At 40.7% G+C, this 27,916-nt stretch overlaps 1 protein-coding gene across 4 annotated transcripts in view; it reads right to left on the bottom strand.

Annotated features, from left to right (window-relative positions):
• Positions 1-22,551: 22,551 nt before the first annotated feature.
• Positions 22,552-27,916, bottom strand: part of kif23 (kinesin family member 23) — a 53,214-nt gene continuing 47,849 nt past the window's right edge. For all 4 annotated transcript variants that reach the window (XM_048563143.2, XM_048563146.2, XM_048563144.2 and 1 more), the window contains 5 exons: positions 26,154-26,387; positions 25,770-25,858; positions 24,661-24,739; positions 24,424-24,494; positions 22,552-23,721 (listed from right to left, as the gene is read on the bottom strand). In XM_048563143.2, the coding sequence (XP_048419100.1) occupies positions 23,706-23,721; positions 24,424-24,494; positions 24,661-24,739; positions 25,770-25,858; positions 26,154-26,387 (489 nt within the window). In that variant the 3' untranslated portion in view covers positions 22,552-23,705. The remainder of the gene's footprint in view (positions 23,722-24,423; positions 24,495-24,660; positions 24,740-25,769; positions 25,859-26,153; positions 26,388-27,916) is intronic.

The raw sequence follows: 27,916 nt of genomic DNA, 5'->3' as shown, positions 1-27,916 counted from the left end.
ACCCAGTCCTATTTGCCAGCATTTGGTCCATATCCCTCTTAACAGCGTTGTAACTGAACCCACCTCCACCATTCCTCTGGCAGGTCATTCCATAGACACACCAAACTCTGAGTGAAAAAATTACTCCTCTGGTCCTTTTTAAATCTCTCCACTCTCACCTTAAACCTACATCTTTTAGTTTTGGACACCCTCACCCTTGGAAAAAGACCTTCGCTATTCACCTTATCCCTGCTCCTCGTAATTTTATCAACCTTTATAAGGTCACTCCTCAACCTTCAACATTCCAGGGAATTAGCCCCAGCTGACTCAATGTCTTCCTATAGCTCAAACCCTCCAACTCCAGCAACATCCTTGTCAATCTTTTGCAAGTTTAACAACATCCTTCCTACAGACAGGTGACCAGAATTGTACACAGTATTTCAGAAGTGACTTCTGCAATGTCATGTACAGCCACAATGTGATGTCCCACTGCTATACTCAATGTTCTGATCAATAAAGGCAAGCATGCCAAACACCTTTCTCACTACCCTGGCTACCTATAACTATGTACCTACACCCCTAGGTCTATTGGCTTGACAACATTCTCCACGGCCCTACCATTAGCTGTATGAGTCCTGCCCTGATTTGCCTTACCAAATTGCAGCACCCCGCATTTACTTAAATTAAACTCCATCTGCTACTCCTTGGCCCTTTGGCTCATCTGATCAAAGTTCTGTGTATCCTGAGATAATCTTCTTCACTGTGCATTAGACCAGCTATTTTGGTGTCATCTAAAAACTTACTAACCACTGCTCCTATATTCACTTCATGTAATAATTTATATAAATGACAAACAGCAGTGAACCCAGCACCGATCCTTGTAGAACACTGCTGGTCACAGGCCTCCAGTCTGAAAGCAACCCTCTCCTACTACCCTATATCTCCTATATTCAAGCCAATTTTGTATCCAATTGGTTAGTTCCCCCTGAATGCCATGCGTTCTCACCCTACTAACCAGTCTATCATGCAGAAACCTTGTCAAACACTTTGCTGAAACATAGCCCATTCCAGAGTTTGGATCATGTCCACGCTAATTTTTTTTCATTCATTGGATCTGGGTGTCAATGGCTGAGTCAGCATTTATTGCCCATCCCCAATTGCCCAGAGGGCTGATTAAAGTTGATAGAAGTCAACCAGCTGTGGGTTTGGAGTCACGTTTAGGCCAGACCAGGTAAGGATGGCAGATTTCCTTCCCTAAAGGACATTGGTGAGCCAAACGGATTTTCTGCAAAACATTCAACAGTGACTACAGAGTCACCATTCGACCAGCTGTTTATTGAATTCAAATTTCACCACCCGAGTTGTTCGGTTTGAGCTAAATCCCTCGAACGCTAGCCTGGGGTTGTCGGAATTACTGTCCAGTTACATTCCCAATGTGCCACTGCCTGGCCGACAGCACTGAGAGGCAACTGCACTGTCAGGTGTGCTGTCTTTCAAACACACTGTCCAACTGAAGCCTTGTGTGGAGGTAAAAGATCCCTCGGCACAATTTCATTGAGGAAACAGACTGTTCTCCCCATCGCCTGGCCAGCAATTATCCCTCAGCAAACTTCACTGAGCACAAAACGTTTCGTCATGATCACATCCCAGTTTGTGGGATCTTGCTGTGTCAAAATTTGCTACTGTACTTCCAACATTACAACAGTGACGACACTTTGAAAGCCCTTCATTGGCTGTGACCTACTTTGGGACATCCCAATATTGTGAAAAGCACTAAATGAAGCTCCTTCTGTGCTCATTTAAGACGCTTCTTAAAACCAACCACATCTACCCAAACATATCCGAACAAGGAGCAGGCAGGTGAGACTAGCTTAGTTTGGGATGATGCTCGGTGTGGACTAGTTGGATTGAAAGGTCTGTTTCTGTAAAATTCTATAAGGATTTGTGTCAATTTTGTTTGATGAGTGCATCTGTGAAGTCTTTTACTACAATTGACGTGCTATACAAATGCACTGTGTTGTTGTGCTCTGTCACCTAAACACTGTTGTCCAATAGACCTCATTGACTCTGTGACATTGATTTGGCAACACAATTTTACTCACCAGCATTAATTTTAGTGGAAAATGTCTGAAGTACGAGACTGGTAAATGTCTGTCACAAATGTGAATATTTACTCTTTAAACAGAACGACCATTCAGTAACCAAGGAAGTAAAGAAGTCTGAACATTCATCCTCGTACACGCGCTCTGTTTATTATCTCACTGTATGACCAACAAACAGGCAAAGACCTGTTTAATCACTCAGAACAAATAAAGAAGAACTTGCATTTATATAGCACCTTTCGTGTCATCACGAAATGCTTGACAGAAAATGAAGTCTTTTATAAGTGAGTCACTACTCAACATAAGGTAGGCAGCCGTCAAATTTACACAAAGCAAATTCTCACAAGCAGCCATGCATTAAAGGCCCAGTTAATGTGTTTGAGAATTGTTGTTTGTGGGGTAAATATTCGCTAGGTCAACAAGTTGAACACACATTGCTTTTCCCTACAAAGTCACTGTGGGTTGTTTCTTCACCAGGGGGCCTGTGTATCCACTACACAGTGTGTGTGACAGTTCAGCCCAGAAGCAGGCAAGTGGGCACAGTCCTGTGGCTGGAGTCCAGTGAAGACACAGCTGAGCATTTACACCTAGGGTCTGTTTCCTTGGGACTAGAGAGCCCATCAACTCAGGATTAGGGGTCAGCCCATCCAAGATTGAGATGAGAAGAAATTTCTTTACCCAGAGAGTCATGAATCTTTGAAACTCTCAACCTCAGGAGGCAATGGACATTCTGTCATTCAGTAGATTTTAAGAGAAATAGGGATATAGGGAAGAAAGTTGAGCAGGGGCAGAAGATCTGCTGTGATTTTATTGAGTGATGGCACAGAATTATCATAGAATGGAATCCCTATAGTGTGGAGGCAGGCCATTCAGCCCATTGAATCGACACCAATCCTCTGAAGTGCATCCCTCCCAGACCCACACCGTCCCTAGTAACCCTGTATTTCCCACAGCGAATCCATCTAGCTTGCACATTTTGGACACCATGGGGCAATTTAGCATGGCCAATCCACTTAACCTATACACCTTTGGACTGCAGGAGAGAACCAGAGCACCCAGAGGAAACCCAGCAGACACAGGGAGAATGTGCAAACTCCACACAGTCAGTCACCTATGGTTGAATCAAACCCGTGTCCCTGGCGCTGTGAGGCAGCAGTGCTAACCATTGAGCTACCGTGCTGCCCAGGAGGCCCCCGCCCATTTTTGAAGTACTGCTAAAATTCAGTGTGTACGCACAGAAGTTGATGACATAGGCACCAAATAGGTAGGAACTAAGAGATACCCCTTAACTCTTTAAAGCAAAGACTGGTCTCCTTCCTAGATCAGTTTGACAAAAAGATATTGAGTTACAAAGCAACTTTATTTTTAAAAGAACTGTCTTCTACAGAATGTTAAACTACTATGTTTTGCACCTCATGTGAGTTACTACAGCCAGAATACTAAGAGTAACCCTTCAGACTTTTAATTAAAGTCTTTGCAACTTCTGCTTTCACACGTTGTTAGCACTGATGCCAATTTTATTTAGAAAGGTAATGGAAGTTTGTAATTTAATCTCAGGGTTCATGCGGTTTCCATGATCTGTTCAACCCAATACACCAGGATGAAAGCTCATGTAAAGCTCCCAACTAAATTACATCTTCATTACTGATTCCCAGCCCTGCGTGCTAATGTGCATTCTGCATTCTCCATTTTGTGACATCTGTAACTTAGCTTGCAGATGTTTAATGTGTTGATCTTTTATGAATCCTGTGTACAGTGAGATAAGGACTTCAGTTTGTGTGTTTGTATGGTAACCTTAACGTAATAAATCTGCCACAATGCCTTGCACAGACAAAGATGTGAAAGGAAATTGCTGAAGAGCTTGAAGAGGTGACCAAAAGCATAGCCAAACAATTGCATTTGGATGAGGCTTTTCAAAAAGTGGTAAGGTGACAGAGCTTTGGAGGGTCAGGGCTCAGGAGATGGTGGCTCTCCTGTCGATGAAAAAAGATTTAGTTCTGGAGAAATCATATCAGACTCAAAACATTAATTCTGTTTCTCTCTTCACAGATGCTGCTAGATCTGCTGAGTTTCACCAGCAGTTTCTGTTTTTATTGACTTCTCAAACTATATCAAATGATACTACAAACACCAATTGAAATAGGTCAGTTATCCAATTAACTCCTAGAGACTGCTGTGCTGTAAACCTTTTATATTCATGCATGGGGTGTTGATGTCACTGGCTGGACCAGCATTTATTATCCATCCTAATTGCCCAGAGGCCAGTTAAGAGACAACCAAATTGCTGTGTGGTCAATGGAGTCACATGGAGGCCAGGCTGGGCAAGGACAGCAGATTTCATTTCCTAAACAACATTAGTGAACCAGATGAAATGTTACCCTGTTAGACTCTTTTTTTTCCACTTGCAGATTTTTAAAGAATTGAGTTCAGGTTTCACCGTCTGACTTGGTGGGATTTGAACCCATGGGCCCCAGGGCCATAGCCTGCACCTCACGCTTTTTAGTCCACTATGCTTCCGTTCTCCCATTCCTCCCAGTTTTATGCAAATCATATTATGCAACAATCGATAACTGCCAGCATCTTGCTGGGGAAATAATCCTGCTTTCATCAAAAAGCTTGACTATATTTCCATTACAAGTTCAGAAATCTGTCTTCCATCATGTCGTGTGTAAGTTCAAGACAGAGACCCCAACTAGTCTAGGTTCAATTGAGGCATTCAAGAGAGTATTATTTTGATAGTTTAAATGGTCATTGGATAAACATATGGATGATAATGGAACAGTGTAGGTTAGATGGGCTTCAGATTGGTTTCACAGGTCAGCGCAACATCGAGGGCTGAAGGGCCTGTACTGCACTGTAATATTCTATAGTCTCTGACTGTGGCCGACCACCCTGTAACGATGTCACCAAGCTCACTGAGCATTTGTTTCAGCTGTTGGATCACCGGCCCCTGGCTCTCTCTGTCCAATGAACCAATGGCGATGGATGGAGTCCAACTCAAATTGAAAATGGCGGGTTGGCAGCTGGCACACACAGCCACTGCCCTCCTTTACCACCTGCACCACTGGCACACATTGAACTGGATCAAGGGTACACTGCTGTCTTCAGGAAGGAAGTGGCAAAGGAGATAAATTCTCACAGCAACAATGTCGCTGGAAAAGCTCAGCAGGTCTGGCAGCATCTGTGAAGGAGAAAACAAAGTTAACGTTTCGGGTCTGGTGACTCTTCCTCAGAACCTTCCTCACTGAACCCGAAACGTTAACTCTGTTTTCTACTTCACAGATAGTTCCAGACCTGCTGAACTTTTCCAGCAACTTTGTTTTTATTCCAATTTATGCAGTTCTTTTGGTTTTTATGAGATAAATTCTTGTGTCTTTAACCATCCATCACCAGACCAACACACTATTACTGTGCTGGACGTCCTATTTGCCCATCTTCTACTATCCTCACTACCCAGCTTTTTCACTCAGCCTGACAACACCTCAACATTCAAATCCCCAGGCTGCCATTCGCATCCCTGCTGTGCTGCACTGGCTTGGGTGGCTGATTCAGTTTTTATCCTCTTTTACCCAAAATCTTCCAATTATCTTTGTTTGCTCTCAAGAATTTTCCTGATGCACTGCTTTTCCTTCAAAATCTTCTGAGGTTCTGTCACTTTTACTGCTGTTGTCACGAGGTAGAGCTGTTCCTGTGTGCAAAAAGAAACAAGAATGTGAGGGTACAGAGTGAAAGTGATATGCAAACCAAGCAAGGCCGATGTGAGGAAAACTGTTCCCACACTGCAAGAAGTTAGGCAATGGAATGCACTGGTGATGGTGGTGGCAGGTTCGATTGAGGCATTCAAGAGAGTACTATTTTGATAGAAATAGTGTGCAGGGAAATGGGGATAAAGCAGGAGATTGGCACTTGGTAATGGTGCTCATTTGAAGAGCTGGTGCAGTCACAATGGGCCAAATGGCCTCCTTCTGTTCTATGGTTCCTGTTTGGCACCACATCCACATCCACTCTCTCCACCACTGATGCTCAGTAGCAGCAGTGTGTACCATCTACAAGATGCACTGCAGATACTCACCAAAGATCCTCAGGCAGCACCTTCAAAACCCATGACCACTTCCATCTAGAAGGACAAGGGCAACAGATACGTGGGAACACCTCTCCCTGCGAGTTCCCAGCCAAGCCGCTTATCATCCTGACTTAGAAATGTACTGCCATTCCTTCACTGTAGCTGGGTCAAAATCCTGGAATTCCCTTCCTAGCAACATTATGGGATAACCTATGCCACATGGAATGCAGCAGTTCAAGAAGGCAGCTCACCACCACCTTCTCCAGGGGCAACGAGGGACAGGCAATAAATGCTGGCCAGCCAGTGATGGCCACATCCTAGAATGAATAAATTTTTAAAAGAATGTGGTGATTTGACTTCAAATATTAGATCTTGAAGTCTTCCTTGCTGCTACTAGTCTTTATTCTGATTATGTAACGATGCTGCTCACATAGTTAAGATAATGCTCTTTAGTATTTTTGGCTATGCGTTTTTACACATTACCTGCGAGAAGCTGCAGGCTTTTTCTAGGTCTCCCCTCTTCTTAGTCTCTAGCATTCCATTTGTCAGTTTACTGTAGTAAGGCTCCTCCATGCTCTCCAGTACTGTAACACCCTGCAGTAACATCTGTAGATTGCAGGTTCTTGAATACAGCTCTGTACTGTAGTGCCTGAGACCCCTCCCTTTACAATCTCCTTCTTAGCTCTCCAGTCTGATCTCTTCATTGATTACATTGTCATCATTTGCACATTCCATTATTTTACAATTTGTCTGGGCAGCCTGTGCCAATTCCCCAGAAGAGCCTGTCAATGAGTTGCACGTTTTCTGGTATTTCCCCAGGGCCTCGCAAACCTTTCCTTTACATTAGTTGTCCAATTCCACCTTTAAAAGTTAAGATTGAATCTGCTCCCTTTCAGACTGATCATGGTATTTCAATTGCTAACAAGAGAGATGTGTTTGCCACTTGCTCTCGTCCACATGCATGCAAGAATGCCAAATTTCAAACAATTCACAACAATTTTTACTGCACGAGAAAAGCCTAACTGAACCAATTAAGAGGTTCAATTGCTTGTCTTAAATTGGTTGTATTGTAGCTGAAAACAAAACTCCTTATGTTCACCTTCCTGATTCTTTCTAAATCTGTGCCCCCTCATTATTGACCTTCCCATCACTGTGCAGTGCCCAGGAAAGGTTGAAGGTAAATGTTGCTAACAGTTTGGGATGGTAAGTAGGAGCAGCATTGTTTCTGGACTAATTGAGGATTTCCCCTTTGTGCTACGATATGCACTGGGACTTTGAGCAAGTTTTAAAACAGGGTTCAGTTGTCCTCAGAGCAACAAAACCGCTCCTTTCAGACAAGAGCTCGGAAGCAGTTTGCTTCAACAATACATTGATAGACTACTGTGTACTCACACAGAAGTGAGACTGGGCAAATACACACAGCACGATTGGACCAACAAAGCTGTCATTTATTTTCTGTTGCTCCCTACTACCATGGTTTAATAGAGTTACTGTGGAGTTCAGACCTGGTGTTGTGTACATCATTTGTAACTTATGGCCCCGATATCAACCATATCACTACACAGGCTTTTAGTTATAAAAGAAAAACAGTAATTAAAAACTGGTATCAAATGGCTTGGCAGACAGGACGCAATTCACTACAAAGCAAACAATTTGCTATAAATGCCTTTTGATTGTTGAGTCTGAGGTAATTATGTTCAGTAAACAGCACTGGTAAAAATCTACTGGTTCATTCTTACATGGTTATGGTTCTCAGATTAACATAAATCAAGTCTCAGAGGAAGGTATTTTGGGAGACCTGTCCTTATGCCTTGACCACTCACCAGCTCCAGGCATGGCTCACACACTTAGCTAAAATTCTAACCTCTCTATCTCAGTTGGACAAACTCCATTGTCACTTTTTAGGCCCGTTCAGGGAGTAGAGTTGTCCACACTGGTTTTGCCACGAGACTCTGTCCATACACAGTTCTGCCATTGGTCGGCACAGACTGGCCATTCTCGTGAGGTCCTACATTCTCACAGCCAATGGGAAAACAAGCAAGCACTTTCACCTCAGTAGACAAACAGGAAGCTGGAAGAACACAGCAGTCCAGGCAGCATCTGGAGGAAGGGAGTACGCAATGTTTCAGGTATAACCCTTTTTCAGGACTCATTGAGTAATTCTCAACTGTTGTCATCTCCACACCTTCGTCAACATGTCCTAGACAAGGTTTCCAGACTGCTCAGTGCCTTGTGGCCTTGCCTCTGAGTCAGGTCGTTGTTCATTCAAATTCCATTCCAGAATCCAAGCTGTGGATCCTCCTAGTGCAGGACTGTGAGAGCAAAAGTCACCGTGGTCTTACCAGACTGTTGGACTGCTCTCTTATTGGACTGAGATGACCATTAGTGGTTTAACCTGAGGGTCACCACACCTCAGGTGAAGGGACAGGTTGAGGAGAGTTCTTGACAGTAACCTCAACTGGTGTGGGAATTGAACCCATTCAGATGCCATCACTCATCTTCAAAAACCAGCTATCCAACCAACTGAGCTAAACAGCCCCTCAGCCCTCAACAGGAAATGCCATCTTCAAAATGAGACCCTAGGTTAACGCTTTGTCTACTGTCTGTATTTGCAGTGAATGATCTGTTGGGAATATTTTGAAGAACAGGAAGCAAGCTCTCTCTGATATTCTGATCACTATCTCTCCCCAAATCAACATCATTACAACAAATGATTTTGTCATTATCAGATAGCTGTTTTTAGGAATTTGCTGTGTGCAAATTGGCTCCAACATTATGACAATGATTACCCTTCTATGTGCCTGTGAGAGATAATGGGAACTGCAGATGCTGGAGAATCTGAGATAACAAGGTGTGGAGCTGGATGAGCACAGCAGGCCAAGCAGCATCTTAGGAGCAGGAAGGCTGACGTTTTGGGCCTAGACCCTTCATCAGAAATGTTCCTTCCATGTGCATGTTATTGGTTGCAAAACACTTTGAAGAAGGCCTGTTAGTGTGCCATGCACTACACAAATGCACGTTCTTATCTTTATTCACACATCATTTGATCTTCACAAAGAGTGCATTGTGCCTTTTGAGACAAACCACACCCTGCCCTGTTTCATTTACTCTTGTTTCCTTAAAATGTGAAAACATCAGCATCACCAAATCCAAAATTTACAAACTCAAAGCCATAGCATAAATTCTGTTCACTTCATGTCACCTCCTTTTCTGGTGTGGACCTGACAACGGGAGAGACTTTCAGAAGCCATGAGGAAACTATAAAACAGAATTGCAGGTTTATTTATATATTTTTGTCTTCTTTCTACACATTACCGATCAGTAAATTAGCTGCTTAACATCCTGTTGTAAAGGTCAATGAATCATAAAAAAGAACCTAAGGGGGTTACTGAGGATAGTGGTTGTAATCTGAGAGCCAGAGGTGCATAGAGCAAGCACTCAATGATTACATATCAAAGAACCTTGATTTACATGGAAAGTCCATTTAAAACATCTTGTTGTTTCGAGGAGGATCTGGCAGCATAGTTGATTAGGTGAACAATGCGGCCAATGCACTTAACAACTGAGCCAAGTGAAACTCGACTGTAATCTTAAACTATTTGGCTCTGAGAATTTAATGCATGCTTGCTTCAAGTCCTGTTAGTAATCCTACTCTAATTGATACCACACTGTAATAGATCTTCAGCCTCCAGCACATTGGCTCACTTGGTCAGGACTTTTTCTCATCCCTCCAGCAGGCAGCAATGCCTTCAGCTGATTAAGCTCTCAGCGTACCAGCAACCTCCCAAAATCCCTCCCTTCTTGCTTTAAGATGCTCTTTGATCAAACTTTTGATCGCCTGCCTTAATTTTACAATGCAAGCGTCACTGACAATTACCCTTGTGCTGATTGTTCTTAACAGCCTTGAGAGCCAATGACATTGCTATAGATCTGGAGTAACATGTCAGCTAGGATAGCAGATTTCCTTCCCTGCACAATGTTAGTCAATTAGAATTTATACGAATTGGTGGTTGTCTCATGGTCACTAGCACTGAGACTAACATTGCTTTCCTGATTTATTAACTGAAATTAATTTCCATCACAGTCAAACTGGGAGTTGACCCATATTCACCTTGAGCCTCTCGGATATTCGTTTCATGATATTCCCGCCACAAAACTGTTTCCCTAAGTGTGACACTGTTTGTCACAGTGAAGAGCATCTGACATTTAAGGTACTGTACAAATGCCGGTTGATTTTCTTTGTAATTAAGCTTTAGAGAAGGGGCCATTAGCAAATTACTGCAGGTTCTGGAATCTGTACTGCAAACAAAAAATGTTGGCGATCACAGCAGGTCAGACAGCATTAATGGAGAGAGACTGAGCATGCTAATGTTTGCTTGCTCTCTCCATGGATAGTGTCTGACCTGCTGTGATCTTCAGAGAAGAGGACTTTGGGTTCCATCCTTTAACTGTGTCATTATCCGTGAGGATATGACACTGACTTAATTGTCTCTGGGTTAGGGGAAATGAAGAAGTTAATATTTTCCAGTGGGATTCCTGCTGGGAAGAGTACACATGGTCTCTTTCAAAGATGAGTGTGAAGTAGCCCCATTTAGCAGGGAGAAGATAAAGGGAAGGGAGAAAGAAGGCAAACAAAAACCAGAAGTATGTCAATTTTCTCTCCAATCGGGCTGTGGATACAAGAAACTTGAGAAATTATTCATTCCTGAAGGGATTCAATCAACAGCCTGGCCAAGAAAGAGACAGCTACTGAGCCAATAAAGTTTTACAGCAACCTAGAGCCCACTTGGCTTGTGAACATTTACAACTAAATGTTGTTTCTTGTCTTCAATAAAACCTTTTCCCAACAACAACCCTGTTAATATTCTCAATAATAATACTGAGGAAAGGTCACTGACTGAAATATTAACTCTTTGTTTCTCAATCCACAGACAATGTCAGACCTGCTGAGTTTCTCCAGCATTATGTGTTTGTTTCAGATTCCTGGCATCTGCGGTATTTTGCTTTTTCTAAAGAAACAAGAGTAGGCCACTCAGCACTTCAAACCTGCTCCCCAATTCAAAAAGATCCTGGCCGATCTGATTTTAAACTCAACTCTACATTCCTGCATAACCCTGATAATCTTACATCCCCATGGTCATCAATCTCCTTCCACCTTCAAATTATTTAAAGATTCTGCATCCACTGCCTCTTGAGAACAGGAATTCCAAAGATTCACATACTTCAGAAAGATTTTTTTTCCCCTCACCTCTGTCTTAATGGTGATCTTTTAATATAAACCATGGCCCCTTGTTCTAGATTTTCCCACAAGAAGAGACATCCTTTCCATATCTACCCGGTCAAATCCCCTCTGAATCAGCTTATCTTCCCAGAAATGATCAAGACTGATTTAAGTTTCATTCAACAGAACAACTCATTCTGCTGTACTTCACAATACAGAGAATGACACAGTTTCCAGTCCCATTGCCAGAGACTGATGTTTACCCTTGCCATGCACAGGCAATTCTTGTTGCCATCCTTTTTTGGATATTTGAAACAAGGATTTAAAGTGCGATTTGACGCTAATTATGGAATAGTCCCAGGCAGAGGTGGATATGGGTTGGAAGAGGGAGTAAGAGACTTAGTAAAGAAACACTGCCCTTTGTCAGATAGGAACCAGTGCTAAACATCCACGAAAGGCCACTTCTAGCATCGTTTACATGTCTGTCAGCATATCAGTGATCAATAATAATTACGTTGTCACAAACCAGCTGTGTGGTTGGAATGATAGGGAGTAAAGTTGGATCTGTGTTACGATGCAATCATGTGAAACAAGGACTAACTGTAACTGGAGGTAATGCCACCCACAGTGGATCTATTACAATCGGGGATGTGCAAGAATCAGAGCAATTAGTTGCTATCAATGGGACAGAGGTTTGTTAACAGATAATAAATGCAAAATGCTAGAAGCTGAAATCAAAACAGAATGTGCTGGAGCAACTCAGCAGTTCCAGTGGCATTGGTGGAGAGAGAGTTAATGTTTCGAGTCCGTAGAACATAGAACATAACAGCACAGTACAGGCCCTTCGGCCCTCGATGTTGTGCCGACCTGTCATACCGATCTCAAGCCCATCTAACCTACATTATTCCATGTACGTCCATATGCTTGTCCAATGACGACTTAAATGTACCTTGAATGTACCAGTATGACTCTTCTTCAAAATTTCAATCCTCGTGTTTCTTATTTGTATGGGGATGTGGAACTCACTGCCTACAAGGGTGGTAAATGCAGAAATCCCAATAAATCTCGTAAATATTTCCATGTACATTTTTAATACCAAGGTACACAAGGCCATGGGCCCAGTGCTGGAAAATGCAAACAAAAACAGAAGTTTCCGAAAAAGCTCAGCTGGTCTGGCAGCATCTGTGAAGAAAAATGTTAATCTTAATGTTTTGCTTCTGGTGGCCTTCCTCAGATCTGATGGTAGCTAGGAAATGGGATTAGAATAGGCTGGTTAATAAAATGTGAGGCTGGATGAACACAGCAGGCCAAGCAGCATCTCAGGAGCACAAAAGCTGACGTTTCGGGCCTAGACCCTTCATCATCTGATGAAGGGTCTAGGCCCGAAACGTCAGCTTTTGTGCTCCTGAGATGCTGCTTGGCCTGCTGTGTTCATCCAGCCTCACATTTTATTATCTTGGAATCTCCAGCATCTGCAGTTCCCATTATCTTAGAATAGGCTGGTGTATATTTTTGACCAGCACAGACTTGATGGTTCAAAGGGCCTTTTACTGTGCTGCAGACCTCTCTAAATAGTAGTGTGATAAATGACTGGACAAACTTGGCTAAATAATGAACAAGACATGAGGAGGCACGTCCACTGCTCCTTTTCCAAGAATTACATAGGATCTGGTGCATTCACCAGGAGGGGGAGCTGGTGCATCATCTGATTGGAATGACCGTACCTCTGACAGTGCAACATTCCCTCAGTGGGAGAGCTAGGCAAGGTCCGTGGACTGGAGTCTGTGATCATCTGAACAAGAGGCAAAAAGAAAGGAGTCAGCTCCTGGCTGTGCCACCAAACCATTTGGCAGGAGCAGTAAACACGTGACTGAGGAACAGTGAACTGTGGAACACTTCCATCATTTGGGACTCAGTATAAAACAAAAAGGCAAGGATCTGAGAAAACAGTCTCCTTCAGCAAGGACAAAGGACAAGCTGATTAGGAAGCAGTTAATCTCTCATTAGGTTGAGTTTTCCATTGGCAAGGCTGCAAAGCCATGTGATATTTGTCCCAACAAACACTTGACAGTTGTTATGCTCACTGGAGAACAAAGTGTAGGTGCTCAGGGTCAATATTTTCATAGGCATTAAAGGTGAATCCACCCATCAGACAAATGCAGCGAGAACTGGGTTACTAAGTATCACTCAATGTAATTCCTCCTTCTCACAGATGCAGCGACCATCAGCAATAACTGGACAATGTGAATACCCACTCCACACACTGTACCATTTACGCTTGCCCAGAATATTGTAATAAAGCCCCTCTTTCCTTCCCTGTGACCTCCAATGTTCTTTGTGTCATTGCCATCTCACTGTTGGCTGTACAAATAGCAACTCTTTCATTGTTGACAGAGCTAATGTTGACATTTTGTCACAAACTGCAAAGTCAATATGATAAAATTAATCGCTGATTAAATTCTCGGCTCATTCTCACAGTCCAGTGAACAGCTCAAAGCACCTGTTAAAATCCTTGCTATTTGCATTAGCACTTTTCAGAGGCACTCTGGAAATTTCAGAGCTCAGAGCAAAGTATCATTCACATCTTTACCAGCCTCCTGCCCCCACCATTGTCATTGACCAGCTCATGATATCTTATATTCTGGGAACAATGATCCTCATCAGGCATCAATTCCATTGCCCTAGCACAGAACTTGCATTAATAAAGCACCTCTACCGTAGGAAGAAATCCTTCAAAGTTTCAGGACAAAAGATAGATAAATACAGACGAGGCTATCACAAGGGAATTGGGAATGCTCTAATAAGTTAAAGAAAGGAGTTGTGAGAAAGATTTATATGATTAGAAGTCAACATATTCAAAGGAAGATGGGATAGGATTAAGGGAGACAAATTAAGGCACAGAAACAGGCCAAGTGCTTATGTTCCATACAAACCTTTCGTCACTCATTTCTCACTCTCATTTGCCCTTTTTGATGCATTGATGCTAGTCATCTCAATCTATTGGCAATTCCCCATTATCTTCACTTACTCACTGATGGAGTCTCTCTTGAATTCTATACTGTATTTATTCATGACCTATTTATGTTAGACACCCCTCTGTTTAGGCCTTTCCCACAAAAGGAAATACCATTTTGGTAGCTACCTCCTCTGGTATCAAAACCCTTTCATAATCTTTAAAACTCTCCCAGCCTCTCTTTCTTTTCATGAAATGAGTCCCAGCCTGTTCATTATTTCCTGGTGGAATGGCAATAGATTCAGGGAGGAAACAAAAAGAAGTGGGCCATTTGAAGGAGACAATCGTTGTGGCTCGGACCAGGTTGAATGATGCTTGTTCGTAGAAGTGAGAGATGGGAAAAAGAAGAGTTCAGACTCAGAGCTCAGAGAACAGTATGTTAACATTTTAGAGATGAGTGGGACAAAAAGTTTTTGAAGGGAATTGAAATTGAAATCCTTGGATTTTAAATCCATTTATTGGGATCAAAGCATGTGAGTGATTGAGAATAGAGTTAATGAGTTGCAATATAGGGACATTGAATGGAGGAGAACAAGCAGCAAGAATTAGGGGGAGCAATCCAGAGTCTAGAATTTTTGAGTCATTTGAACATTCTTGTTGCTTTGTTTTTAAAGGTATTAGAGACAGCGCTAGCCAAGCCACAGTCCAAGAGTCAGATCACTGGACAATGAAAATCCTTTTCTACTTTCTCAAAAGCTGACCAATGGCAATAAGACCCTGGACAGTGGGTGACACGTGAGTGGAATGTGGGTGAAAATGTGCACTTTGGGATGATGTTTTTTTCAGGTTTGTCCTCTCTTTATCCTTTATTGATCAATCCTCAGACCTAGGGGGTTTATATTAACTGAGTTGCCAGTACAGCTGTAATTACACAGCAGGACTCCAGCTAGTCACACTATTTGCTGAGAACAAAAGGCTTCTTTAAAATCTCAGGTATATTGATATTCTCTAAGAAACAAAGATAAGACCATTGTGTGTTTTTTTTTCAGAGGTCATCTTGCATATGATCAAAACTATGCTAGTGCTAAAAACACAGCTTATCTTTTCTCCTTGTGTCTTATGATTAATTTGGATATCGCAGATGATGCTGTAATGTAGGAAATGTCACAGCCAATTTAGAATTAGGTTTCATTGTCATGTGTACTCAAGGACAGGGACACAGGAGTACGGTGAAAAGTGTACAATGTTGCCATTCATCGCACCATCTTGGGTGCAAGGTAGAAAATCTAAGGTAAAAAGTAGTAAAACAAAGAAAGGTTAGAAGTTCAACACTGCAGTTCTTCGCCACACGAAGCTGTAAATGAGAAATAAAGTTAAAAGTTCCAAATTACTGTTCTTCTTTACTCATGGGCCTGCAGTTGCTCCATGCTGGGCTTTCTCCCCCAAAGGCTCAATCTCTCCCCAGCACTGGGCTTGATCTGTCCCCTGCGCTGGCCTGTAATTATTACCCATCTCTCACTGACCTTGAGAACTTAGCAGTGAGCTGCTTTCTTGAAAAAAAACCCCAATTAACTCATCACTTAAGATGGCCCAAAATTTATGAAAGTCAAATTCCGATCTTAATAAAGAACTTTCCAGTTTTGTATATCTCATAATAAATTGAATTCATACAGCATCCTTAATGTAATAAAACATGTATTCTATCATTCTTCTGCCTTGTAGATTGTGGACAGGATTTGGAGAATCAGGAGGCGAGTTACTCCCAGTCTCTGACCTGCTGTTGTAACCTCAGTAGTTTCAGTCATCCAATTTCTGGTAAATGGTAAACCACAGGATGTTGACTCAACAATTACAATGCCACTGAATGTTCAGTGGAAATGGTTGGGTTCCATCTTTTTGGATATGATCACTGCTTGGTATTTGTATAGCACAAAGTATTTTTTGTCACTTTTCAGCTCAAGTCTAAATAGGATCCAGGTCATGTGGCATTTGTACACAAACAGCTTCAGAAGAATTGTGAATGGCACTGAAAAATGTACAATCATCAGCAAACATCCACATTACTGACTGTAGATTGGAGGCAAGGTTATTAATGAAGCAACAGCAGATGGTTAGAGCTAGGACACTAGCTTGAGGAACTCCTTGTGCCCAAATTTACTGACCTCCGACAACTACAACCATCTTCCACTGTGTTGGGTGTGATTCCAAGCAAGGTTGGGGGGGCGGGGGTGGGGGGGTGTCAAGCTATTCCCCCCCACCAGTTTCCTATTGACTCGGGTTTTGCCGCAGCTCCTTGCTGCCATACTCAACTGCTGCATTGATAGGGAGGGAGTAGTCATCCACACTTCTGTCTTGGGTTCAGCTCTTCTGTCCATGTTTGGATCAAGACTGTAATGAGGGTAGAGCCAGAGCTTAATGAATGTTTGGAATTCTGTACCACAGAGAGCTGTGGAGGCTCAGTAGAGTAGATTCAAGACAGAGATAAATAGCTTTCAACATATTACAAACAACAAGGGCCATAACAGTAGTGTAGTAAAATGGTAAAAGTAGATTTCTTATGATCTTATTGAAATGACAGAACAGGCTCAGTGGACTGAATGGCCTCCTCCAGCTCTCCAGGTCACTGGACCCAAAACATTAATTCTTCTTTCTCATGGCAGACGCTGCCAGACTTGCTGAGCTGTTCCAGTGATTTCTGTTTTTGTTCCTCTAGCTCCTATTTCTTATAGGCCCTAGAATAAATTTAAATTCTTCTGATGTGTTAGATCTAAAATCAAACTATACCAGGGGTGAGCGATCGCTCAGAGACTTATAATACGATGCGCTTGATTAATTTCAAATACTTGCAGTGTTTTGGTTCTCCCCCCAATATCACTTTTAAAAAAAGCCTAATCATTATTACAAAAACAACAAAGAACTGCAGAATAAAAGCCAAAAGAACTGTGGATGCTGTAAATCAGGAACGAAAACTAAGTTGCTGGAACAGCTCAGCAGGTCTGGCAGCATCTGTGATGGAGAAAACAGAGTTAATGTTTCAGGTCCGGTGACCCTTCCCCAGAACTGCAGATGCTGGAAATCGAAAACAAAAACAGAAGTTGCTAGTAATGCTCATGTAGGTCCAGCAGCATCTGTAGAGAGAAAGCAGTGTTAACCTTTTGGGTCCAGTGCCTTCTCAACTTCCCCTCCCTCACCTGAGGTGTAGTGCGCCTCAAGTTAAACCCAACAAGTCACTTCTACCTAATGAGCTTGCTTTCCTACCAGCGTGAACGAGCAGTGCATCTCCACACAGATCCTCAAGCTGAAAATGCACCCCACTGAAACCATTTATTAACGTAGAGTTGTCATATTGATCTGTAATAACATGTTTGTTCAGTTGGGCCAATCTAAGGTTTTCCCAAGCATTAAATCTTTGTATAGAAAGTTTTGCAGCTTGATCAAGGAAATGGTTCAAAACAAAGAGATTTAAATGCAGCTCATCAGCACTTGGATTACTTTTCCTCATCCCTTTCGGAGAAAGGAAGATCCCCAGTGCAAGTGATTCCTGAATCTGAGCAGTGCCTTTACGTTTTCCAATAAAACTGCATCAAAATGTTGCTACAGTGCAACTGTGCCACCTACTGCAGATTTGCTGCTTTACACAAGGCAGCAGAGCAGCAATAAACATTTCTTGGACTAGTGAGCTTATGAAAGAGCTGTAAAAGTTGGCAATGGTCAAGGTTATGAAAACACCAACTAACATTTCAGCAGAATTCACCCCCCCCCCCAACTTGTTTTAACAATCACATTCATATAGAAAAGGCTGTGTGGCTTGTGCATCTCATTTACAGCATAGTCAACATAATAAAACATAGGTTTTGCTAACAAAATGCACCATCAACCTAGATTAAGACAAATGACTGAAAGTTTGGTCAGAGATAGAGTTTAAGGAGCATCTTATAAAGGAAAGAGTAGTTTATGAAGTGGCTTCCAGACTTGGTACTCCAGCAGCTGAAATTAAGGCAGCAATTAAAGTCAGGAGGTAGCAAGGGGCAGAGGATCAAAGGCTGTAGGGATAAAGGAGGTTATAGGGATAGGAGAGTTGGGACCAGAGAAAACAGTTACAGCGAGACAAGGCACAAGCAGCATTCAGCATTAACTGAGGGAGAATGTCAGACTAGCCATAAGATTAGACCATTAAAGACTTGTTTTTTTAAAAAATGACTTGAAGTGACAATGGCATGAAAAAGGGTGTTCACCAGATGAACTGAGCTAGGGGAAAAACACAGAATCCTTGAGAGCTGGAAATAGATAGGTTTTAGTGGTGGCACAAATACAAGATCAGAAGATCAAACTCAGGGTTAAATATGACATCAAGGGTGGGAATAGACTGGGTTAATTCCAAGCTATTCTAGTAAGTCTTGGAACAAAGACTGAAACCATAAAAAAAAAATATATAAAGTAACAAATATAAAGGGCATGGTGGAGTCATGGTTATATCAGTGGACTAGAAATCCAGAACCTCAGGCTAATGTTCTGGAGACATGCATTGAATCCCACCATGGCAGATGATAAAACTTGCATTCAATAAAAATTCTGAAAGAGCTGGCACAATGGTAACCATGTAGACACTTTGTTATCGTGAAAACCCACATGGACCTTTATGGAAGGGCACCTGTTGTCCTTACTATAGTCTGACCTATGAGCAACACCAGACCCACAGCAATGTGGTTGACTCATTATATCCTCTGGGCAATAAAGTTAGCCTGACCAATGATGGCTATACCCCAAAAATGAATAAAATTGAGCTTACATTTGTATATTTTTTTAAATGTTAGGAAAGGTAAACCTATAATATTTGAGTTAGGGACACGTTTTCTATGCCTTTAAAAAGCTTGTATATCTGTACAAAATTTGACACTTCCATTCCAAAAAGAAAGAGATATTCAAGTCAAAGGAAGTGTTCATTGCTTGTTGACAACTCAGCGGTACCTAGCAAGAAATGTGCCATGCTGTGAAAAGCATGAGATGGAGTGAGATTCGCCCAGCATCAGGATGGGCCTTACCAGATATTTCATCAGATTCTAGCTCAAATCCTACAATATTCCACGTCACTGAGACCCCTAGAGCATTATGCCCATTACTGCCTGTGGGATTGTTTTGCTTTAATTGCATGTCCTGCTTTAGGGCTGTGATTACACAACTAATTCTTTTTTTGCTTTGGAACATCACAAAAGGTTCTTGGTAAATACAAGTGAAACCATTTGATAGAACTCAGCATAATTTTCTCAACAACATTGCCAACGCTCCTAATAAGAAATTGCCATCATTCATGCCAATTAATCACCAGTAAAACACAGGGCCAGTAATGATCACCAGTCTGTTGGGTCCACCCTCACTGACATTACAGTCAAGATAGTACAACAATGCCTCTACTTTTTCAGGAAGCAATGGAAATTCGGCATGTCCATAAAGACACTTATCAATTTTTGTGGAAACGCCACAAAAGGCATTCTATCTGGATGCATCACAGCTTTGTATGGCAGCTGCTTTGCCTAGGACCATAAGAAATTAGAGAGTTGTGAACACAGCCCAGTACGTCATACAAGCCAGCCAACATAATCAGAGGGCCCTCTCACCTCAGTTATAATCTCTTCCACTGGTCAGAAGATACCAAAGTTTACGCACACATGCCAACAGATTTGAGAAAGCTCATTTTAATTTAATGTTGATCTCGCTCTTTGTGCGCCTTCTCTGCAGCTGGAACATTGTATTCTTTGCTCTGTTCTATTGCGCTGATATACTTTGTTTGGCATGATCTGCCTGTACTGCACACAAAACTAAACTTTTCATTGTACCTAGGTACATGTGACAATAATAAATCAAAAAGTTTTGAAATCCAATAAAAACCAAACGAAAAAAGTTTATTGCATATATTTTGGCAGAGTTCAGTAAGAGCAGAATATGAATGTGAATGTGTGCTTCTGTTTGTCATATCAATGTGTGTTGGCAATTCTTGTCAACGGCAAAAAGGTACTGAAATAAAATAAACATAATAAATGGTGATCCACCCATAGAAGTGCCAAGTGACAATGGTTGAACAAACTGCGTACTCAAAAGTCTTAAACGATCTTCTTGTGCAAACAGCAAACCTTGTGTAATAAAATAAACAAGAGCAAAATGAAGAAGAGTGTAAGAATTGACTGGAGTGAGGTTAAAGTTCCCCAAAATAGAAAATTTAAACTCGCTTGGCTGGCAGCGAATCAAGCCAAAAGAAACGAAGGCTTCTTTCACTGATAGACCATTCATGAATTTGTATGATCCTGGACATGGGAATGGGGAGTTAAGCAGTAAGATTTTGCACAGTTTTGAATTTACAAATGCTTTAGTGGGAAGTGAGAAAGAGAAAAGGTCATTTATTATTATTTTTCAAGATTTGAATAAACCCTGGATCCACAATTTTTTTGGGGGGTATTCATTTTATTTCACGTACAATACTGTCTTTGCGTGGTACAGTGTCAGAATGTAGAAATGAATCTTCAGAAATGTCAGTCTTATTAAACTCTGCTCCAAAGAAAAGTTGGCATCCAACCGTGGTAGAGATTTACTGATACTGAAGGAATTTTTAAAATTCAGTCACAGAACATGGACATTGTTGGCTGACCAGCTTTTTATTGCTTGTCTCTAGTTGCCGTTGAGGTGGTCATGGTGAGCTGCCTTCTTGAGCCACAGCAATCCACATACTTTCAGGTTGATCCACATTACCCTTAGGGAGGGAATTCCAGAATTTTGACCTAGCAACAGTGAACCAACAGCGACATATTTCCAAATCAGGATGGTGAGTGGCTCGGAGGGAAATTTGCAAGTGGTACTTTTCCCATGTATCGGTTGCCCTTAAAATTTGGAAGAACTGCAGATGCTGTAAACCAGAAACAAAAACAAATATGCTGGAAAAACTCAGCAGGTCCAGTAGCATCTGTGAAGAAGAAAAAAAAAAAATCAGAGTTAACATTTCAGGTCCTGTGATCCTTCCTCAGAACTCAGTTCTGCTGGAGGAAGTGAATGCGGTGCCAATCAAGCTGGTTGTGATCCATCACACTCCTGACTTGTGAACTTACATATGGTGGACAGGCGTGGGAAGTCAGGAATTAGATACTCACCACAGTATTGCTAGCCTTTGGCCTGCTTTCGTAGTCACTATTTTAATGTGCTGCATCCAGTTGAGTTTCTGATCAATGGTAACTTTCGGGATGTTGATTGTGGGGATAATGATAACAATATTGAATGTCATGTACGGTGATCAGATTGTCTCTTATTGGAACTGGTTATTGCCTGGCATGTATGTGGCACAAATGCTGTTACATGTCAGCCCAAATCTGGACAGTGCCCAGATCTAGTTACATTTGAACATGGACTGCTTCAGTGTTGGAGAAGAAGTTGAAAATGGTGCTGAACATGGTTCGTCAATGATTGCATAATCCCATTTCTGACCTGATGAATGGAAAGTCGTCAATGAAGCAACTTAAGTTGGTTTGGCTTAGAACACTACCCTGAGGAACTATTGCAGAAATGTCCTGGAGCTGAGATGACTGACCTTCAACAACCACAACCATCTTTTTGTGTGCCAGGTATGACTCCAACCAGAGAATCTGTCCCCTAATACCCATTGACTCTAGTTTTGCTAGGGCTGTGCACGCGCATGCGCGCACACACGCATGTGTGGCCTTCATGTCAAAGGCCACCACTCTCATCTCACCATAGCTGATGTGATCTGACAGCAGTAGTTTGTTGACTGCACCTTCAGCACAGTAATAAAATTTCAGTTTGTCCTCACCATACGCAAGAGTTTTCTAGGTCACAGAGTATGCCAGACAGGTTGTGCCAATGCTACAGTTATGCTTGGCCTCTCCACCTCTTCTCAATAAAAAAAATGCAGACTGCAGTTCAACAAGTACTTTGTGATCCATCTTAGCCATTTTCTGACTGAGCAATAACTAGCTGCCCTTGACCAGTTCCCTTTTGCGACTTAAAGGCAGCTGGAACCGCCAGTAGAATAATCTGTAGTTAGTTGAAAACAGGTAAAAGCCAAGAAGAACTCAGAAATATGTACATGGTGAACAGGATGAGTGGAGTTATTATCATCACGGAGCTTAACAATGAGCAGAAAGAAGCCCAACTCACTTCAAGTAGACAAATAGATTATATAAAACATACATTAAACATTAGATATTGAAATAGCCAATGTTACTTTGGCAGAAGGCAATTGGATAGGTTTGTATTCTTTTGGAACTGAAGCAGTAAGGTATTGTATAAACAAATATATATCAGATAAAAAGTGGGCTTCTTAAACTTGCTGCCGAAGGAATTGTGGTTTTAACCACATTTGTATTTTCATGTACTCAGACCAAGTGGAAATATAGTGTCACTCATGCACTTTTAATTTTTTCACAAAGCAAAAGAAAAACCATTAAAATAGATCTTCAAATGGTGAATTCAACAGCAGATATTTTCTATTCTTCCCGTTTGGTGAAGAGAGAGACCCACACAAAACATCACATTATAGTGTATCAACAATTTAATCAAAATTGACTATTTATAGTTTAGACACTGAATAGCTAACGTAAATAAAATATTCAGATTATTTCCAACAAAAACATACTAAACAAATGTCTATTAGGTCAAACTGTTTACAATGTACAGTTAAAGTAATAATGAAATCATTGGCTATTGAAAGCTTATGGTATGAGAAATAGAAGATGTTGCCGTGATGCTGACATGCATATACACACAAAAAAATGGGTTCATTCTAAAGTGCATTGTGTCAACTGAACAATAGCAGCAGCTCAAAACACAAGTGATGCCAGGGTTTATCCAGGGTTTGGTGATCAAATGTTGATTGCTTTTTTAAAAAAAAAATTAAACGTGGCAAGCATTATCCTATTTTCTTTTCTTTAAAAAGACAACGTCCAAAAACGGTCACAAATAGGATGCCGCAATTTAGAAAAATAATTTCCAAAATGGTCTTATGAAAACCACAGCCAATCTGTAAACACAAAAGTTTCTTCTTTCAGTGATACTGGCCAGTTGTTTGAACAAAAATCTCAAAACAGAAGGATCATGATTAATCTACATGGGAAAGGTATAAAATTTGTATCCACATGTAAAAATGAGTACAATGCTCATATTGTAAAACACATAATCTGTGGTGCGCAATGAAAAGGCACGGGAATATCAAATATATACAAAACAAGCCAGCTAAATTTACTATTGTCTCAGTTCAAAATGTTTACAGCACTGATATCACATTCACCCTAATCTTGCATAGTATCATCTACCCTGCAGAAGTTCAACAAATGTCCACTATTGCTCAAGATTATTCTGTTGAAGGAAGTTTTATACAGTATCTGGCATTTATGGTTTTCTGCGCCTAGAAATAAAAAAGGGAGAGAAATAACTTAAAAAGCCATGTGAGCAAAATCAAAAAACAGAGTGATCATGTAACAAGGAAACTATCTGGACCATCAAATCCATGCTAGCTCTCTGCAGAACAATTCTGTCAATCTCCTGGCTCCACTCAATTCCTGTAGATTCACTTTTCTCAACTGCCCATGCAATTTTGTTTTGAAATAAATAATAGCCTAAGCTTCCCCCAGCCTTGTAGATAGCAAATTCCAGATCATTGGCATATATTGCTCAAAACAAAAGAGAAAAAGAAAATCCTACCCTCATGTCTCTTGCCCAGCCCAGAGTCCCCTAGTCCCTACATCAGCTACTGGGTGCAGCTTCTTTACATCTTTGTTTAAAAGTGCCCCATCCATTTTCTCTCTCACACCATACCACAAACCTTTGGCCCACTGAATTTGCATTGCTATCCACGTTGACTACATGCAGTAACAATGATTAGCAAGCTAAGTCAAAACCTCTGTAGATAGACCACTCTTTCCAGAGATCCAAACTCAGCTTAAAATATGCTGTGGGACATTTTGCAGAGAGGAACTAGAAGTCCAAGCACAGTGATAAGTTATTGACCATCTCAAACCACAGTTGCAACACAATTCAGGACTGCTGACTATTCTGAGACAAATAAAAGATCAGGCGAAATAAACCTAAAGCAGGTTAGAAGACATACTTGGGTTGAGCATGGTGCTGATATCCAGGTCCAAAGTTGCTTCCTGCCTTCATTTCTACAGCAACAGAACACTGAAAAACAGAGCATCACAAGCTGAAAAGGCAGTATTAAATTATCTTTAATATAACTGTTGATAACAAGCCATCAGCATAAGCAGAGGATTTGAGAGGAGATGTTTGACGAAGCTAGCCAGTGCTCGGCTTTAATCTTCAAAACACTAAGAATACAAGTCATTACCCTCGTCTCCACATCAGTCCATTCCGATTCTGTAGTCTCTTCTTGCTGAGGGGGTGCTGATTGTGAAGATCTGCGTTTTCTAACAAGTGGAGACAAAATTAAAAAGGTGAACGTTACTTACAGATTCTCCAAGACCGTTGCACTGCTAGAAACATACTAGGCCTTTAACAAATTACAGCTCTCGGGGATCAAAAAGCTTGGAGCTCCCAATTTCGCTATGCTGTATATTACCATCAGGACAGGTTACAATGTGACATAACTATACCTTTGTAGACGAACTGACTATCTAGTTGATAATATTAAGTATCTCATACTCCAAGATAACCTAAGTCCTTGCATGACTGATTAAAAGACCAACAAGTAATGGGCTAAAGTGAAAGAAATTTGAAAAAACAAACAAAATCAACAGAACCGAAACCAAAACGTCAACCTTCCTGCTCCTCTGATGCTGTTTGGCCTGCTGTGCACCTTGTTATCTCAGATTTTCCAGCATCTGCAGTTCCTACCATCTCTGAACAAATATATTTATTTTAAAAGAGCGTGACTGAAATCATATGCACTAATTCAGCCAATAAGGATGAGCTTTACTAACTGCAGGTGAAGATGGTAATTTGTGGTTGAGAGCATTCATTTCCTTAAAGCGTCAAAGCAAAGAGCTAGATTCCCAAAAGTACAAGAAACTAATTTAACCAATAACTGCAGTAAATTCATTTACCAAGTTTCACTGTTCTGATTTCTTTGTTAAAATTAATCACCTGCTTCATTTTCAAAACCTTAAATAATCAAGGAGCTTCAATGTTTAAAATTCTAAATGATAATGTTTAAAAAAAATGGTCAAAATGTGCAAAGTACAAGAGTATAACATTCAGTTTACAACACGCAGTTCTTACTCAAATTACAAATGGGTATACATGGTTTGGAAATTCCAAAGCATATTGAAGTTAAAACAATGTACTGTATTAAATGAGAGATATATTTTAATAAGACATCACAACATTAAACTTTCTACCTTTCCTCCCATCATTAAATCTATGCTTGCAAATTTAAGCTAACCTTCTAAAACTGATGATCATAGTTAATTGAAATTGACACAGTGCCACAATACATACCTTGTACTGCCAGGTGTCTCTTGTTTCAGTTTCTCAACATCTGTGAATTGGACGGCCTGCCCACCACCCCTGGTCTTGTAAACGTCTCCCTTCAAATTAAAACAAAATTCACACTAGATGCCATCATGACAATACAGTAGAATTTTAGTACCAATTTTTTTTTTAAAGAAAAGGTTATTTATACCATCTTTTAAAATAAAACTGCATTGAAAACAAATTGCCATTCTCAAAACCAAAATCATTATCACTTTTACCTACAAACATATTTGAAAATTGTTATTTGAAGTAAAAACTAGAAACTTGAAACCTGATAAATAAATCAAGAATTGTGATCTCTTAAGCTTTATTGGTTAACTTGGATTTTGCTGCAATTCTGTTCATTACCTTGATGAGCTTGGTCTCAATCTCCCCATCCGATGCAAGCTCCTGGTGTGTCAAAATGTACTTGTCACACTTAGCCAGAGCTTTTTCATTTGGCACTGCCACTGTGATGGCATTGGGAATGTGTGGCTGTAGGACAGTGTCTGTTTCCACGCTACCAACTGGCTTATGGTCTACCCATCGTTCCCCACCCGCTGAGCGTGACCGTCTGTGGCGTAGGCGAACAGGTGGTGCATTCTAAGCAGATTGAAACAGTAATCAACAGAAATTGTAATCAGAGATTCCTAATTAGAGGATCCCTTCAAAAAAAAATACAGATTTGATTGGCAAAACTAATTCAAAAAGGAAAACACATTGGCCTTAACAGGAAAAACAAATTCAACATGTATTTGAATTTTAAAACTATGCTTTGCTAGAAAATAACCTGGCAAGACCAGAAATGCAAAGCTGCATTATAATAGGTTAGTTAAAGCAGAGTTTTTGCGTTGTTTTCTGATTTATTTTGGAAATTGCAAAGAGTACAGTAAATCGTCAACCTAAATGAGTCACTGAATTTATAATATATAAATTGATTTGGCAAACTAGCCCAAAAAGACTTAGCTAGGTTATGTTAATAGCCAACTGTATGTTAGGAAAAGGATCCTTCATGATTATGCAAAGCGAGCCACCATGCACAAAAAAAATAGAACAAGGCTTTCAAGACTAATAATGCTACCAAATACAAGAGCATTTGTAAAGCTAGGCAAAAGGAACCATGCTTCAAGACCTTAAGACATTTAGTAGCTTCCCAAGCACAGACAATATCCATTATCTAATTTTATATTCCCAATTGTATTTGTGCTGAAGTACGTATTTAGGAAAAACCAAAACATGCAATTTCTGATAGTTAGAACAGAACTTATAGGCAAACAGCAATCAAAATGAAAGCAAATTAAAATTATTAGTGCATGCCAAGAATCACAGTCAACACAGAATGAAACTCCCCATCCCCTTTGTCTTGCATCTGGGCTACAAGTGTGTGCTTTTGCATGAGGGAAATAAAAAGGAGGTACAGCAGGCATTGAATTCTCCTCATTTTGGATGAGCCATCATATAACAAAAGTGCAAATACATACACAGGAGAGCAAGGAAATAGATTCTCTCATGAGTTAGGTGAAATAAAAAGAGTCATCCAGGAAGAAAAAGGGTTTCACAGAGGTTTGTTTGAATTTTTAAAAAAAATTTATGATATAACAAGACATGCATGTATTTATTCAAATTAGTTAAAACTTTGTCAATGGATAAACAGTCGGTTTTGCAAAATGATTGGTTATCAGCATGGAAGCTTACCCATTGTTTAGGAGCAGTCTCAACACTAGTATTTGGGTAGGAAACTGCACATTACTGCATTTTATTTAGCTAGTTGGCTAAACATTGAAAAGTTACATGTTGATAATTAAACATGCCATTAATATCAAAATATCACATGCAGATAAAATAAAGAATAGCTATTTTTGAAAATAGCTGCGTAATTAACCACATTGCTAACTGCAAATGTTTCATGTTGAACCTTATATACCAAGATAGAGATGTGCAAAATATAAATATTGTAAAATTTCCTATTCTCTTAGTGAGAAATCAAAAATAAAAACAAAGCATGATGAAGAGTATGATCTTATAAATAACAGACACCATGAAAAACCAATCAGGAGACAGTAGGAAGTGATGCCACTTTTAAAGAAACTAATCAAGAATTTTACACTGTTTAGCCAATCCGAGATGTGCTT

This window comes from Stegostoma tigrinum, chromosome 33 (assembly GCF_030684315.1).
Source record: "Stegostoma tigrinum isolate sSteTig4 chromosome 33, sSteTig4.hap1, whole genome shotgun sequence".
Classification (NCBI taxonomy): domain Eukaryota; kingdom Metazoa; phylum Chordata; class Chondrichthyes; order Orectolobiformes; family Stegostomatidae; genus Stegostoma; species Stegostoma tigrinum.
This window is presented reverse-complemented; position numbering and strand designations above follow the sequence as displayed.